We start from the raw sequence: 17,493 nt of genomic DNA on the forward strand, positions 1-17,493 counted from the left end.
AATACAGGCGAAGATTGTTTACCCTACTCTCAGAATGGATAGTGAAATTTTATGTCAGACAGTTTATGTCAGTACTGACTGCACCCTCTGCTGGACATTAATGCTTTCATTCATAATGGCCTTGTTTCAAAACCCAGTTAGCTGCTTTCCTTGTATGGCCATTTTGGACATGATAGGCTTTAAGAAAACATGATGGTTAAGGGATTTGTAGGCTTGAAACAGGGATTGTTATCTTGCCAAATATCTTCCAGTACTAAAAGGCATCATATGATGTTTGTAGGCATGTGGCCACAAAGTAAAACAGCCATACTCTCTATTTAATGTTTTTCCTTTGGGTCATTTATCTTAGTTTCATGTCCATGTTTTCTCTGTTATCTTTTTGTTTTGTTGGGGGTTTTTTTTTTGGGGGGGGGGGGCAACTGAGAGAAATATTTGCCTAAAAGCATGCATTTCTCAATCCTTTCTGAGTGATATTTGAATAGTCCGTATCATCTATGAATCTTGCTGTTTATATTACATTTTGTGACTGTCATCTATGCATTGCAATTGAACATATGTCACAAAATGGAATACAGATTCGCAGTTTTAGTTGCTTTGGATATCAAAAGGCAATATAAAGGAACACAAGGAGTTTTCAGTTCTGCCAGAACACAGAATAAACCAATCTATTATGCTGATTGCTATGAATGAGGACATCCATTATTAACATGAATGAATCCACATGTATCAACAATTGCAAATTACCTTCCATAATCAAGAGACGTAGAAAAGAGAAGCATGAACCAACTGTGAAGTAATGAGTCGCACCAAATTGGCAGTTGAGCTAGAGATTTTGACGAGTTTTCCATAATTGTGCTGCTCCTTGAACAAAGCCTTCACCTTCTCCTTGATGCTCATTGATTTGAGTGAATTATTCAGTTCAGGGTGCAATAAAGCCAAGGTCAGAGCTGTTTCCATCTGACCTTTTCACAATGTAAGTCATACTTTAGGCCATAACAGGGGTCTATAAAATTTTGGGGCCAAGGACCCTTTGGGAGACGGGGCATCATTACATACTTTGATATGACACTTACATTACAAAGCCATTCAAATAATTAAAGATATAGAGTGGTATATTTGTACATTTCATTTTTAAAAATTTTACAATGCATTGTGTGACAAACGTGTGTGGACTTAATAAATCCACTGTAAATAGTAGTAAAAAATTATATAGTATGTGGTACTCGATATATAGCATATAGTAATTATGATATATGACGAGCTGTAAGATGCTCTTTAGCAGGCTAAGGCTATGACTAAAGATGTCAATGTGACTGAAGATCATTTGGTCACTGGTCACCCATCCAAATCACAAGACATGCAATCAACCTCAGGCTAAGCCGTAGCCACTAAATGTTCTTCAGCCAGTTTAATTTTATGGGGACATAAACATGCACACACACACACACACACACGTTGGTTTTTGTGGTTTATGGGGACACTCCATAGGCGTAATGGTTTTTATACTGAACAAACTGTGTGTGCTATTGCCCTACACCTAAACTTAGCCCTCACAGGAGACTTTGTGCATTTTTATATTAAAAAAAAAACACCATTTAGTATGTTTTTTAAGCCTTTTGAATTACGGGGACATAGGCAGTGTCCTCATAAACCACCTTCATATTGTAATACCTCTGTCATACCCATGTCATTATACAAATTTGTGTCCTCATAAACCACATAAACATGCGCACACACACACACACACACACACACACACACATTGTTACCTCAGATTCCCACACATTATAACAAAGGCTGTGGTTTTGATTATCCTTGTGAAAAATGAAGTGTGAAAACTGTGACATTTGAACAGTTTTTGAGGTTGATACAGTGGATTTATAACAGCAGTAAATGAACATGTGCAAGAGAGAGTAAGTGTTAGAGCGCTGTGATGTGTGAGAAGAGAGAACATGAACACCTTTATTTTCTCTGGTGGAGTAAAAGAGACTCAAGGCACTGTAAACTTTACAATGTACAAAGTTTGTATAGTTTCAGTTAAAATTGTTGCTTAGGTATACTTGTGATACCGTGATTTTTAATAAATGCTGTTCTTTTAAACTTTCTATTTATTAAAGAATCCTGAAAAGAATGTAAATATTAAGTGGAAACAATACCTTCAACATGTATAATAATAAGAACCATTATTTATAATTGAGTACCAATAATAATTAAAAATAACTGAGCACCAAATCAGCATATTACAATGATTGAAAGATCATGTAAATAATACATTTTATAGAAAACAGTTCCTTTAAATGTTAATATTTCACCATATGACTTTTTAATTTTTTAAATAATAATAATTATTATTATTATACATCAAACAAAAAATACTGTACCCAATCAGACCAATCCAACTAACTGGACTAATACAATGCTCTTTTGCATGCACAGTTACACATCTGATTTGTAAAATAGCATGTAAATAAATCCATAAATTCATGCAATAAAGTTTTTATTTGGAGTAAACTTTTCCCATCAATATCTTTTCTGCACTGCAGGAGCCATCAGTGCTGTCTATAGACATCTGGAAGAGGATGAGCACCTTAAGTTACTTTTTTATCCGTGGCAAAGAGGTTTCCAATCTTCAAAGGACATGCTTTGTTCTCTCCTGAAAAGTGTTCCCTCAAATCTAGGCAAGATGATGGAGTGCCTGTTTTTACAGGAATGGAACTTGTTTAATGATGTTTGTTGAGGAGATAAGGCTTTAGTTTTAAAGTGTGAACAAATTAACGTTAGACTTTACCTGTTAATAGAACATAATCCATAAAAGGGCTGGGCAGCAAGATCAATTATACAATTAATCTATACAACCTTGAAACACAATGAATAGTGATAATGCACAGCCAGTATAAGCCTAAATAGCACAACATGGTGTTTGTAGTGTCTAGGTAATGGGTTCATTTCTAGTGAATGCACGAACTGATCAAATGTATACATTAAACCACTTTGGATAAAGGCATCTGTCAATTAGCTTGAATGTTAATGATTCAACTTTAACAGGTCTAATAAGATGTGCATGCAACAGGCGGCAACTCAAAGCCTATGGTAGCAGCCAGATCAGGAAACTGATTGTGACCACTGGAGTTAGGAGCGTCTTGCTGTGATGCACTGCACAAATGAATAATCAAATATTTTTGCTGTTATATATTGAGCGCGATGAGTGAGCTTGGGGAGAGGACTCTGAAAGGGTGGAGACATACGCATCTCTTAACAGCCGAACTGAAGCAGACAGACGCGCAGAATACGCACAGAGGGTCCTGCTTTTGGGCACTTACATGTACTAAAACAGTATCTCAGGAGACTGAGGAAGCATCAGTGAAAAGCCAAGCAGATGACAACAGGGTGATAACTGACACCCGAGGGAAGCTTTAACAACTTTAAACGGTTTGGATATAAAGTAGCGCGCTGCGTAAAAGCTTGCGTAGTCGTAAAACTTTTCATAGTTAATTCTTTTTTAGGCAAAAAGTTTTTTTGTTTTATTTTTTAAGATGAACACCTCGGATATTCTTTGCGATTCCGAATTTGCAAACTCGTCCAACTTTTCGTGTGTGAACCGAACCGTTCCGTCGTACGGCATCATTGACATCGCGTCTTTTATGCACATCTTCCCCACTATCTACGGCATTTTGTGTTCAGTTGGAGTTCTGGCCAATGGTTTGGTGATCTATGCTGTGGCATCATGCAAGAAGAAGATGGTCTCTGATATTTACGTGCTGAATCTGGCCATCGCAGACCTGCTTTTCCTGTTGGTGATGCCGTTCAACATCCATCAACTGGTCCGGGACAGACAGTGGGTCTTTGGCCACTTCATGTGTAAAGCTGTGGTGGTGGTGGATGTCAGTAACCAGTTTACCACAGTGGGCATTGTGACAGTGCTCTGCATTGACAGGTGAGAGTTGCATGCATTTGGGAAGTCAGAACAATATTAATAATGCAGTGGACTATTGCTGTGTGCATAGCCTTTACCGCTCTTGCAAAGAAGGCCTGAAACTATAGAAAAGAAAAATCACAAATGAGATCTTACTGCTATTTCATCAGTTTATTACTCAGATTCGTAATCTGAAAAAAAAAAAAACCTAAGTAATAAAACAGTTATGTTTAAATGTATTCAAAATGTCCAGCTTTTCAAAAAAAAAAAATTAACGGGAAAATTAAGGGAACATTCCATTTTACAGTTATGCAAACATTATGGGAACATTAGTTTTAAATATTCTATGACTGTTCTGAAACAAGATGCAACATTAATTAAAAAACAAAAAAAAAACATTAGATGACTGTCCAACTAAAACATTTCTGAAATAAAATGTCCCATGAACAATGTATAAATAATGTTTTTTGTGCATACGTTTTGATATTTGACCAGATAACTCTAAACTAAAAATTCTGTTAACATTACTGGGAAAATGTTTGTTCATATCATTGAGAGAATCTTGCCAAAATTCTGAGAATTCTAGTTAGTCGAGTCTCATCTGCAGTTTCATAAGAGATAACAGCTTTGTGCTGAGATTTGCCAACATTCCAAAGTCTGTAATCAAAGGATTTTAATGTGGCCTCAAATATTTCTCTTTATAGATGCTCATTATTGTAATAAATATTTAATAGAAAATAAAATTGTGATTTTATACTTTTTTGAATTTTGCATTTTATGTGAAACAATCACTTACCAAAATAGGTTTCATTTTTGCTAAATATATAATAATACATATAATTACATTTCTTTCCTTGATCTGTGACATGTTACTGACAGGTTTCTTTCAGATTCAAACCAGTGCAGTCAAGATAATAAATGTGCTTATGAAGTGCATCAGCTTTGAGGTCAAAAGGACAGAATTCTTTATTCAAACTCTAATTACAGAGCACAGATTATTTTCACCAGATTATATGAAATTACAGCCCAGCTGTTCAATGCTGTTAATCAGTGTCTAATTGGGATATTCCACTGAATGTATGCAAAGAAAAAAAGAAAAGAATGAAATCAATGCAGCTCTCACATCAATGTGATCCACCATGCTACACGACCTTGAAAAATGAAGCATGCTGCATCCATCATTTTTGTTTCTTAAAGCGATAGTTCACCCAAAAATGAAAATTCTGTCATCATTTACTCACCCTCAAGTAGTTACAACTGTATGAATTTATATAACATATATAATACATTTATATATGTAGTATATAACCTGTATGAATTTCTTTGTTCTGCTGAACACAAACAAAGATATTTTGAAGAAAGTTCGTAACCAGGCTGTTTTGGGGCACCATTGACTTCCAAAAAATACTATGGAAGTCAATGGTGCCCCTGCTTTGTTTCTCACGTTCTTCAGAATATCTTCCTTTGTGTTCAGCAGAACAAAGACATTCATACAGGTTTGGAAATAATTGAGGGTGAGTAAATTATGACAGAATTTTCATTTTGGGGTGAACTATTCCTTTAAGTCTGCAAGACTGAACTACTGCAACAAAAGTGTGCGACTTTGAAAAACCCTCTTACTTATATTTATAGCACACAAAAGCACTTTAACACACACTATCTCACCACATACAAAGGATCCACATAAAGTGCAGAGGAGAGATTTTGCTTAGTTGTAGGTGTCAAAGTCATATGTGTCCCCCAGAAGGCCTCTTGATGCATGATTATGTGATAAAGCTCCACTATAACACTTTTTCATAGAGTGTCATTGCTATATTCCCTAAAGGAATTCTGTTGGTTTTTACTGGGTCACATGCTTAGAGTTTCTTAGATAAAACATCTTAGTTGCACATTTTCATTATCTTTTGCTAAGCAATATAATCCCATGTTCCCACTGTTACTACTGTGAGCAATACATTAAACATGAAGCCAGACACATTCTCTTCCCTTTATAAGAAATTGCAAGGGGGAAAAACAAAGATTGTTGTCTGACTAGAGTATACGAGAGCTGTAGCACTTGATGAAAAATGAAGCTGCTGTGTTTGGAATGTTCTCGAGTAAAGTAAACATCTCTTGATTTTATACACAAGCTTTTTATTTGATTTCTAGAAATCTAGAAGAATACAAACACAATAAAAAAAAAATTCTTAGAAAGCTGTCACTTGCTGTGCTGTTTTGCAGCTCTAGTAGCATGTGACCTGTTTGCTTTCCAAGAGTCAAGACAAGTCAGCTTAATTTGTATAGCTCTTATCACAATACATATTGCTCCAAAGCGGCTTTTGGGTAAAATAGTGCCTTAAAAAATAAAAAATGTTTCCTGAGCAGCAAATCCGAATATTAGAATAATTTCTGAAGGATCATGTGACACTGAAGCCTGGAGTAATGATGCTGAAAATTCAGCTTTGCATCACAGGGATAAAATGTATTTTATATGAAAATTAAAAATAGTTATTTAAAACTGTAAAAAAAAAAATATTTCACAATAGAAAATAACTGACCCCAAACTTTTGAATATTAGATGCGTATGTCAAATATTAAACAGCTACAAAATATGTTAAATATAATTTACATGTTTATTTAATGAATTATTATTTAATAATGTGTTTAGTAAAATAAAGATGAAAGGATAAAATTACTATTGAACCGCTGGTGTCACATGGACTATTTTTCAGGACCTTGATCTTGGTAGTACGCAGGGTCAGAAAGCTCTCGGATTTTATCAAAAATATTTTAATTTGTGTTCCGAAGAGCAACAAAGGTCTTAAGAGTTTGGAACGACATGAGGGTGAGTAATTAATGACAGAATTTGCATTTTTCATCTCTTAAAGTTGTATACGCACTGGAATCCACCAGGAAAATGGATGAATGCAGGCAGGCAGTTGTTTATTGGATCAAATTTGTACAAAACATAAACTCAAATTCTGTTTATTGAATCATCTTTAGTGAAAGCTATACGGATTATCCTTATTCTACTTTATGCAAAGGTATTTATGCTACAATAAAGTTTCAACATCTCTCTGTTTTGCATGAATATAATAAAACCCCTGCATTTGAGCTTTATTAAAGTTTAATTTGTGAATTTTCTAATGAAATCTCATAAAAAATAAGATCTCTTTCTCCCAGAAAATGGGAAAATAGATCAAATAGAGATCAAATTACTTGTGCGTATGTCTCCAGCTTCTCAATATGTTTTTTCTCTATAGAAAAAGACCCTATTAATTTCACAAGTCTGCTTTGTATAGAGTATAAGAAGACATCTTAATCATATCACAAACTGTGCTCAGATTTGCCCGGATACAAAAGTCTGCTAAACAGATCAGATTTCAGTATGAACTCAAAGATTTCTCTGCAAATTTAAGGCCAATTTGTCTAAGCTACAATATCCAAACCATAACTATTTCTGTTTTTATTTCTTTTATACAAACTTTTATACAAAGTTGATGCAGCAATATTAAAAGAACAAAAAAATGTGTCATTAATATAAAAGAGCAACCCAATTTCCTCTTGGGTGGCACTACTTTGATTAACATGATTTTTTTGTTTCTTTTTCCAGGTACATCGCAATTGTACATCCTACATCTGAAAAGAGGACCATTCAGTGGACCATCGTCATTAACATTTTGGTGTGGGTGGGCAGCTTCCTTCTGAGCATCCCGGTCATGATATACGCTAAAGTCATCTCCAAAATGAACATGGACATATGTATGATTTACCTGGATGGGCCTCAGGATATGTACTGGTACACGCTCTACCAGTCCATGCTGGGTTTCATCATCCCCCTCATTATAATAAGCACATTTTACACTCTCACTCTGTACCACGTGTTCCGCTCCATCCGGCGGGTCAAACGCAAGCAGTCAGTGTGGGCCAAACGGGCCACTAAGACAGTTGTGATGGTGATCGCCCTGTTCTTGGTCTGCTGGTCTCCCTATCATGTCATCCAGGTGATCAACCTCAGCATCCAGCAGCCCACCAGTGCCTTTGTGTACGCATACAACATCAGCATCTGCCTAAGCTATTCTCACAGCTGCATCAACCCCCTAATGCTGCTGGTGTTTGCCCAAAACTATCGCGATCGCCTCTGCCACCGCAAAGAGCTACGCTCCCAGATCAGCTCATCCAAGACCACCGTCAAAACCGACGGAGGGTCTAGCATGAGCCCTGACACCAGCCAACGCTGTACCGTTATCTAGCGCCCGTTGAGCCTCGCTGGACATGCTAACTGAGGAGAAAAGTTGAGGCCTGCACTGCAACACTTGCTGTATGAGTGCCAATCGCATGGTAGCTTGTTTCTCAAAGGGGAGAACTGTGAAATGAAATGCCACAGTGAGCTTTCAGGAGGCATGAAGAAGTGAATGAGGTTTATGTCACTCTGCAAAAGTCATTATAATATCCTGCTACTGTTTTCAATGTTAATTTATCTGTTATTCGTTGTATACTGTTACGGAGTGTCTATTTACACTAAGTGCAAATAGCCCGTGTTGTTGACAGAGGCTATTTACACTAACTCTGCCCACCAACGTGTGACTGGGATAGTCAACCATACAAAAGACAGCTAGCAAACAACAGCTCCAGTGGCATAGATGGAGAAATGCGTATTGTAGTCTTTTTGACGTGTATGACAAGTGTTCGTATCCGTCTTTTGCCAACCTATTTCTTCTCCTTTTCAATTTTTGAATCATATCCAAAAGGCATTTATTTTCAATAAAAAGGAAGGAAATAATCGAAAAGTTAAAAATAAAGTATTGACTAGGGGTAGGGTAGGTGTAGGGAGGGCTTTATTGTCCCAATAAGGTGGAATCCATTTAATCATTTGAATTAAAACGATAATTTACACTTCATATGTTATTATCGCATAATGTTTTATATTGTACAATACTGAGGTGCATATAGGTGTCAATAAATAGTATAAATAGCAGAAAATGTAGCTATTTCTACATAGTGTAAATACAATCCATTGCTATTTGCACTCAGTGTAAATATAATAACTCTACGCAAATATGCTATTTTCAGTTAGTGTAAATAGCATCTAATTGCTATGTACACTTATCGCTGTTTACACTTAGTGCAAATCAATGTACATTATCTGTTGTTTTGAATGGTTCATCCAAAAACCAAAGTTCTGTCATCATTTACAAACTGTCGTGTTATTCTGTATAACTTTTTTTGCCATAAAACAGAGGTTGAAGTTGTTGATTTTTGTTTCAGGCAATTACGGTGAATAAAGACTTAGACTTCCAAGCTTCATGACGACAAAAAATATCAGTCTGTAAAAAGTATAAATGCAGCTTCTGTTGGGTATTTCAAGCCTTGAAGTCAAACAATATTTTTTTTATCCTTTGTGTGAAGAACAATCTATAATTTAGATGTGTGTCACTGATAATATTTCATTCCAGTGAGCTGTTTTCCGCTATAAGCAGATCATTTAATCGGTGAACTGGATTAGTTCAGTTTGTAAATAAATTTTTCAGACTGATTTAGTGAATGAGTCTACTGATTAATTAAAATTAATCCAAATTATCCATGCACAAGATTTGTTTTGCTATAGTATAGCTTTAGAAACTTGGAATAAAGTGCATGAGTCGCATGTAACATTTTGGGATACCGTTATGGTGCTTTTTTTGTCTTCTTTGAAGCATTAAAGCTTCAGTGCTTGTTCATTGAAAATACATGGCTGAGAAATCAGTACATTCTGCAAAAAAGTGTTCCTTGTGTGTTCCACATGAGAAAGAATTTCAAACAGGTTCAAAATGACATGTGAGCGAGTAAATGATGACAGCATTTCCATTGGAAATGACAGTTAAAGGGTCAGGATTTTTTTTATAATACTGGCGGCTTTTGTTTGTGTTCTTAGGGAATGATAGACCAAATCAGAATAGTCTTTTATGCAGATGTCAAAAAAGGTCTTTGTAATATAAAATACAATTATTGTTTTTGTGGGTATGTATTGTGTTGAAGAAATTCATGAGTGAGTAAAATAAGCAAATGCTGATCAAATACACAGGCCTAACTGATCATAAATTTGACATTCCATGGCATTTTCAATTTTACTCTCATAAATGTGCAAATATTGCCTTAACATTCAAGTATTTTACTAAATATTTTACATTTAAACGTATTGGTTTTAAATGTCTCCAGATGTTACTGAATCCTTTGACATCATATGTTGTCATGCATGTCTGTTTAATCTTGACTTAGGACATTGTATAAGATATAATATCTGTGACTGTATGCTTCTGAGCATTTTATTACATGAATTCACAAAGATAGCCAGTGTGAAATTCCCTGTGTGGTTCTTTTTTCCCATTTTTTATAAGAAGCCCCTGCGGCCTGTGTGAGAACAGTCATGTTCACTGTTAACGTGTGACACTTAAACTATGTGTGACTAGTCACATTTCAGTCTTGCCACCCTCAGTCAACACATTATGATGCCTGGAAAATAAACAAAGAATTGCATATTATATCTTATATATTCTGGCATGCACATTACTTTAAATGCTTTTAGGTAAAAGGCGCATAACAATTTTTAGGTTATTCAGGGAGAAGAACTGTATAATTCATGGTCACTGATTTAACATATACCTGCTGTTTCTTATCTGACCATACTATCCTGAAGGCTTTTGTTTTTATGTGCTATAAAGCTAAAAAATAAACTCTAAAAACCCTTGACCATTTGAATATAAATGATGTAGTTCTTGTATCACGTTGTAAATAAGCAATCACAATATTATTGTGTTTACAACACTGTATTAAATGTGAAGCACTAAATAATTAATTCAGTCAAAAATATGCTGAAAATGTACTGACCCTCTGGCTATCCAAAATGTAGATGAGTTTGTTTCTTCATCTGAACAGATTTGGACCCTCTGCATTATTAGTATTAGTTTCATACAAACATGAACTCATATTTTAATTTCAGAAAGACACACTGCTTTTTACTTCACAAGGCATTAATTGATGAACTGGTCATGTGGATTACTGTAATGTTTTTATGAGCTGTTTAGACAGCACCCATTCACTGCAAAGGATGGTACACAGCTGATGCAAAGCTAAATTTCTCAAAATCTGTTCCAATAAAGAAACAAACTCATCTACATCTTGGATAGCCTGAGGGTGAGTAACTTTAAACTATTACTTTTATAACTTAATAACTCATCCTAGAACAAACTGGTACGTTTTTCTTTCTTTTGTCGAACACAAAAGGATTCATTTCTGCAAATGAATTGTATGAGATATGGCAGAGAGGAAGTTTTTCAGGCACAAAAGTCCACCTTTTCCTAACTGAATGTTATTATATTTTTCAGAAGAATTCAGAATATATATATATATATATATATGAATCACTTTCTTTGATACTTTTATGGTATTGTAGAAGCTCCTTTCAGTGTATGGAGAAAAAAGCATCCAGAAAATTCTACAAAGTATATTTTGTGCTGTACAAAAGAAGTAACAACATGAAGCGCAGTAAACAATGACAGAAGTTTAATTTGGGGGTGAATTATTTATTTACTTTGCAATTTATCTATTCACTTTATTATGTAACTTTTATTGACTATGTAGTGAACAAAAGAGTAATATATCTGATGAATCATCTTTCAGACATCTATTGCCTGTTCACCTGTTGCACATGGTTTGGTCACACTTTATATTAGGTGGCCTTAACTAATACATCAAAAAATAAGTTCAATGTACATATGTTCATATTGTATTGCAAAACACTTTTGCTGCTATTGAGGCGGGATACGAGTAAGGTTAGGGTCAGGTTTGGTGGTATGGGTAGGTTTAAGGGTGGGTTAAGGTGTAAGTATGGGTCAACAGTGTTACATTATAAATGTAATTACAGAAATTAATTACAGATGTAATTACATATGGGTATTTTAAAATATATAAGTACAATGTAAAACATGTACACAAGAAGTTCATTGTATCAAATGATTAATTTCAGTGTAAGTACATAGTAGTTAAGGGCACCTAATATAAAGTGGGACCGATGGTTTATTTATAATGACATGGGCAACCCATTTCATGAACCTCATTATGTCCTATAATTACTCTGTATAATCCGATAACAGCCATTTCTCAGTACGAGGTGCAGCCTAAGTTGTAAACATTCTTCCCTCATGATGTTTCCCTATTCTGCTAAATTAATCCCCTCATAAAGATGGCTGGATGAACTGAAAAGCATGAGGATGAAGTAAAACGTCTCCCCAGTCGAGCATATCTAAACATCACTGAACATTTATGGCAAATTCAGGAGCTCAGAATGCAAAGCAGATTTCCACCTCTTTCATATCTCAAATAACCAGAGGCTTTTCTTCTTAATGAATAGCCGTATTTTTTGGATAAAAGCATTTGCTAAATGAATAATCGTAAGTGTGGTCCATTATCAGACTGCAAACATTTCAGAACTCGCATGACCTTCCAAGAACTGAAGGTATTTTGAAGGCATGAGCCATACTGCTGGTATTAACATTAATGTTGACAATAAAACAATTACCAACATAAAATAACACAATTAAATAGCATAAAACATAATATTTAACAACATACTAAAAACACATCAAACAGAACATAGCACTAAAACCATAACTAAATTTCTTAAAATTAAATAACATTAAAACATAATTAAGACAAAACATTTAATAATATAATCACATAAAACATAATTGGTCAATGACAAAACAATTTTGTCAACATAAAATTAACATACATTTTTTTTAAATAAAGCAAAACACAACATACATGACATTTAACAAATTAGCATGACAATTTTAAAACATTTAACAACATTACATAAAAAAATATTACATAATATAATGCTGTTTGCCCTTATGTTGTCAGAAGTTATTGTTAACTTGACAGCAGACAATTTAGTAACCTGTGAAGATATCTGAAATGTGCCTTTGTACTGATGTATCTTTTATATTTATCAAATGTATTTAAATTGACCAGATAATGCATGGTATTTAAGCCCTTATAACTGGGCTTTTCTTCCCAAACATAGCTTATAAAAGACATAATGATGTATAATACTTATAAAGACATCTAATGCAATTAGGGATTATAACAAAATATGAAGAAACTGCACATAATGACATCTTTAAGACATTTGAACTGTTTTTTATATGAGAACTCAAGTTGTATGATCATAATAAGTGACTACACTGAAAATCACAACAGGCTAAGCTGTGCCCCCATCCATTTAATTCAGCCTGTGGTCCTTTTATGGTCTAATTCAATTAGGGACATACACAAAGATTTTGATAAGATTATGATTATATAGAGAGGGTTTAATGTCTTTATAAATCTAAGTGGTGCTTCAATCATGTCCTGCTTCAGCCCTTCAGCAATAAATCACTTGAGCGATAAATCTCGAAAGGGCCTGCATCATCCTACATGCAATGTAAATATCGTACTAATTTTACGGTGTTGGATAAAATCTGAGATCTGTGCCCTGTTTTTCCTTCTATGACTAAGGCATACTCACTCAGACCACACACACGCGCGCACACCAGTAATTAGTTTCATACAGCCAAACAGTTTCCAGTTTCCACAAAGCAAAAAAACTAACTGAATAAAGGCCTTTTATCAAAGGGCCAAAAAATGATTAAGAGAAACAGTGGTGTGTAAGTATATGCATAATGGCCTGCATTGAACATTTTAAAATATTTAACCCTGAAAAATAAAAATAAAAAGCCACACAAAGCATCCCTTTGCGTTGTGTCCTTGTGCAATGCAACCACACAAATGCTACAGGGTATTATCACCAAATAAGAAAGATTTTTGATGCTTTGCATGACTATTCTTCAATAGCATGACTATTCTGAAAATCGTTACATGATTGAGAGATTTCTTGGAAATTTGGTGCAATGAAAGGTGTGAGACAGAAAAAAATAAACAGAAGGAAATCCCATGAAGCCTTGAGCTTCTTACTCTTCCTCAGTGGGAACTGAAAATAAGGATGAAAGGTACAAAACAAAAGAAAAATAGCATTTTCTAACACAGTCTCACATAAAACAAAAACTAACCATCTCTTCAATTACTTCAAGGTCATATGCAATGCAACATTGTCATGCCCAGCGGTCCTGAGGGAGAGGGAGCAGAGTATTGACCTATCCGTGGCATATTCATCATTCATCAGTGAATCTTTATTTAACCACCTGCTTAACCAAAACTAATTTGCCCAGGGCTGGGATTGATTTTTCTGGTGTTAGATGCTAATGCACTTTGAAAGAAATAACACCGTATGCTTCCGATCCCATAGGGCGATGGATGATAAAAATGAATATACCACAAAGCCAAAAATCAGTTCAAGTGCCCTAGAGTATCATTTACATATTAGATGCCTTACTCTAAAACATTAGCAATGCACAAAAGTCAGTTAAAAAGAAAAGAAAACAGATGTAGGCATATGGATTGTGGGGGCTGAGTAAATCTGTAACATATAATTGAGCAAATCCACAGTGAAAACAGCTGAGAACAAAAGTCATTATTGATCAGTTGGTCTGTGTTCTTATTAAATATTTTAATATTAATTTTTTGCATACACAAACCAACACACAGACACACACATAAGCAGCAGCAGCTGATGCTATGTTCAATTTCTCAAATCTGCTGCATTGAAGACACAAACTCATCTACATCTTGGATAACCTGAGGGTCACCAATAGTAACAAAAAAAAATGTTTATGAAAATAAAATAAAATGGAAATAAAAAAAATGTATTTCTTTGTCTCGTTAATTAATGCATCTAAAAAAAAAAATTAGTCAAGAGATTATCCAAATAAAGTTAGTTTGAGCACTAGTTTAATCACATACAAAGAATTAACCTGTTGGTTCCTTAATCTCAAATGATAATCAGCAAGCATCCTGAATCAGACATCAGACAATCCACAGGAACTGAGGAGTTCTAAATAGCATTTCCACAGCCAGACAAAAACGTTTTGCCATCCTTTTTAAATTCAACATGCCTTGAAATGAGCAAAACACCCTCATTACTAGACGCCATCTTACTGACTTTTATCCTGCACCACCAAATAGACTTTGCCATTTTCAACTGGTTTTAAAGGATTAAGGATTAAGGCCAAACTTTTAGGGTTAAATGATAATTCTGTCATTATTTACTCAACCTCATGTAGTTCAAAACCTGTATGATTTTCCATAAGCCATGGAAAACAAATAGTTTTTACAGAATGACAAAGTTGCTCTTTGTTTTCAAAGAAAGTGAAAACTGCTCCAAAAATGATGGCAAAGTACAAAAGACCATAAAAGTACCATAAATGTGCTATATTCAAAATCTTCTAAAGCCATATGATTATGTCAATAGACTATTTGCCACCATCTTGCTTAGAGCATATGGACCATGTCTAATGTGCTTTTCAATTATTTCACATTCAGTTATAATGACTGTATATTCACATTTGAGGGAAGCACAGGATTAGTATATTTAAAATATAAAGGAAATTAATCATCAGGTTTGAAGCAACTTTCAACTTTTGTGTACTGGATAACAGTTGCTACAGCAACACGTCTTTTATGAAACTAACTTTTAATGAGACTGAAATATCAGCAAAACAAGAATGATAACATCATGCAAGTAGTAAGTAAAATGTGTACATGCTGGCGTTTCTGTGGAGCTTGTTAAATACTGTTTAATGTTTTGGTTGACAATGTGTTAAATTGAGGAAAAGAAAAAGAGAGAATGACTAATCTTAGAGATGATCGGGCTTCACATGAAGTCAATCCCTTCCCCTCCACACTGCTCAACAGGAAGCCAACATAATGTGATATAACACTTCAAAGAAAATTTACTGCCGCAAAATTTAATTCTAGACCAAGGGAACACTTTCAAGCTAAGAGCACTAAAGCTCAAGTTTTTTCCTATTCTCATGCTGAGAACCAGAATCCCACAGATATGAGCAGTGTCAAACATGAGTGAACACGGCCCTTCGACCTGTGCCTGAGAAAAGATTTTTCCTTCAGTACTAAGTTGCTTTAAAATATTTTCTTAAAGGCATAGTTCACCCAAAAATGTAACATTTGTCATTGTTTATTCACACTCATGTTGTTCCAAACCTGTATGACTCACTTTCTTCTGTAAAACACAAAACACAAAAGCAGAAGTTCTGTAGAATATCCTGGCTGAACCTTTTAATATAACAAAAGTGTTAAAAAGTACTGGAGCGGTGAAGAAAGTTCACCACAGTAGTCATCATGTCTAGCAGGTTAACCAGGTGATCCAGTTCACCAACCCAGTCTGAACGATTACTTTACAAATCAAAGTTAATGACCCAGTTGCAAAGGTTTATCAGTGAAAAACAAATAAAATGTGGTTTGTTAATCACATACAATTATCAGAAGGATATTTAATTATAATAAGACTTAATTATAGTCTTGCATCACACTATTATGGTGCTTCATGCTTTTGCCAGCCTCATTTGACATTCACTTTAATTATTTTAAAGCAGGTTTCAAGTAAAAAAAAAAAGAAAAAAAAAAAAAGAGAGATCCATGCAGGTTTGAAACAATAAATAATGATGAAATTCAAATTTTTGGGCGAACAGCATGATCACAGGAAAAAATAAAAATAAAATTAAGCTATATCTCACCAAAGCAAACCAAAGCCTCCAAAATATGATGCACTACTGACTGTTACTGACTGAACCGAAGGCTATATCAATATGTATTGATTTTCATCATCAGAGAACTGTTCCTACAGCTAAAATATGATTGATTGTGTTTATAATATAACACTAGAGGACAAAAAATAATCCCTGGCAGTTCAGAGTGAAGAATCAGGCAAATAGCCTACAGCTCTTAAATGGGAAAAGAATGAAATATCAGGAATTGTTTGTTAGTGTTACTTTTAAATAATATAAATCAGCAGAAGATGGCTTTATAAAAAGACTACTGGCTCTGTTCACTGTAAGACAGCTGCCATATTGAGCATTATGATTTCTCCAATTCAGTTTTTAGACAACTGGATAAAATGACAGAAGCTTAGTGAAAAAACAAAACTGACAATCTGTGCACCATGGAAAGTAAACGTAAGGCAGTTATCAATGTTATTCACAACGTATCACTGAGAAGTGGATTTGGACCAATTTAGCTGTCAAATGCTAGTAGCAGCAATTCTTTTAGGTGAGCTATTGAACAGTCAGAGAGAAGATTCATTAAAAGCACCTGGAGCAGAAAGCGTAAGGACCTAAAGCTCTTAGAAAGAAGCCTTGCTGCCCCCCAAACAAAGCACTAGGACATAAGACCTTCTTTCACTTCTTAATGAATACTGTTCTCACCTTGCTTGACACAACAACCTTCTGAGAAATAGCTCTGCTTAAGGGAGCCTATTTCATACAAACTTTATCATTTGGATAAAAGGCTGCTGAGATTGAATAGCCTTTTATAAGATGTTCTTTGAGGTTCATTCCTGTTGAAAAGAACAGTAAATATTGTGTTTTCAATGCTGGTCCTCAGCACGGTATGGTAGTTTGTCCTCAGGTTGCAAACCACAAACAACTAGTTTGGTGCTTAAACAACAAGGC

General features: G+C 34.8%; 1 protein-coding gene across 1 annotated transcript; it reads left to right on the plus strand.

Annotated features, from left to right (window-relative positions):
* The first annotated feature begins 3,215 nt into the window (after positions 1–3,215).
* LOC306853182 (melanin-concentrating hormone receptor 2-like) lies at positions 3,216–10,628 on the plus strand. The gene is made up of 2 exons (XM_079390396.1): positions 3,216–3,934; positions 7,506–10,628. The coding sequence occupies exons 1-2, from the start codon at positions 3,534–3,536 to the stop codon at positions 8,143–8,145; spliced, it is 1,041 nt and encodes a 346-aa protein (XP_079246522.1). The 5' UTR covers positions 3,216–3,533; the 3' UTR covers positions 8,146–10,628.
* Positions 10,629–17,493: the final 6,865 nt, after the last annotated feature.

The sequence above is a fragment of the Barbus barbus genome (genome assembly GCF_936440315.1).
Source record: "Barbus barbus genome assembly, chromosome: 33".
In the NCBI taxonomy this organism is placed as follows: domain Eukaryota; kingdom Metazoa; phylum Chordata; class Actinopteri; order Cypriniformes; family Cyprinidae; genus Barbus; species Barbus barbus.

What these genes read in the sequence shown, in the direction of transcription:
- LOC306853182 (XM_079390396.1), top strand. Translation starts at nt 3,534, where the DNA reads ATGAACACCTCGGATATTCTTTGCGATTCCGAATTTGCAAACTCGTCC. An exon ending in ACAGTGCTCTGCATTGACAG is followed by an intron (nt 3,935 to 7,505) that starts GTGAGAGTTGCA and finishes TTCTTTTTCCAG; the next exon opens with GTACATCGCAATTGTACATC.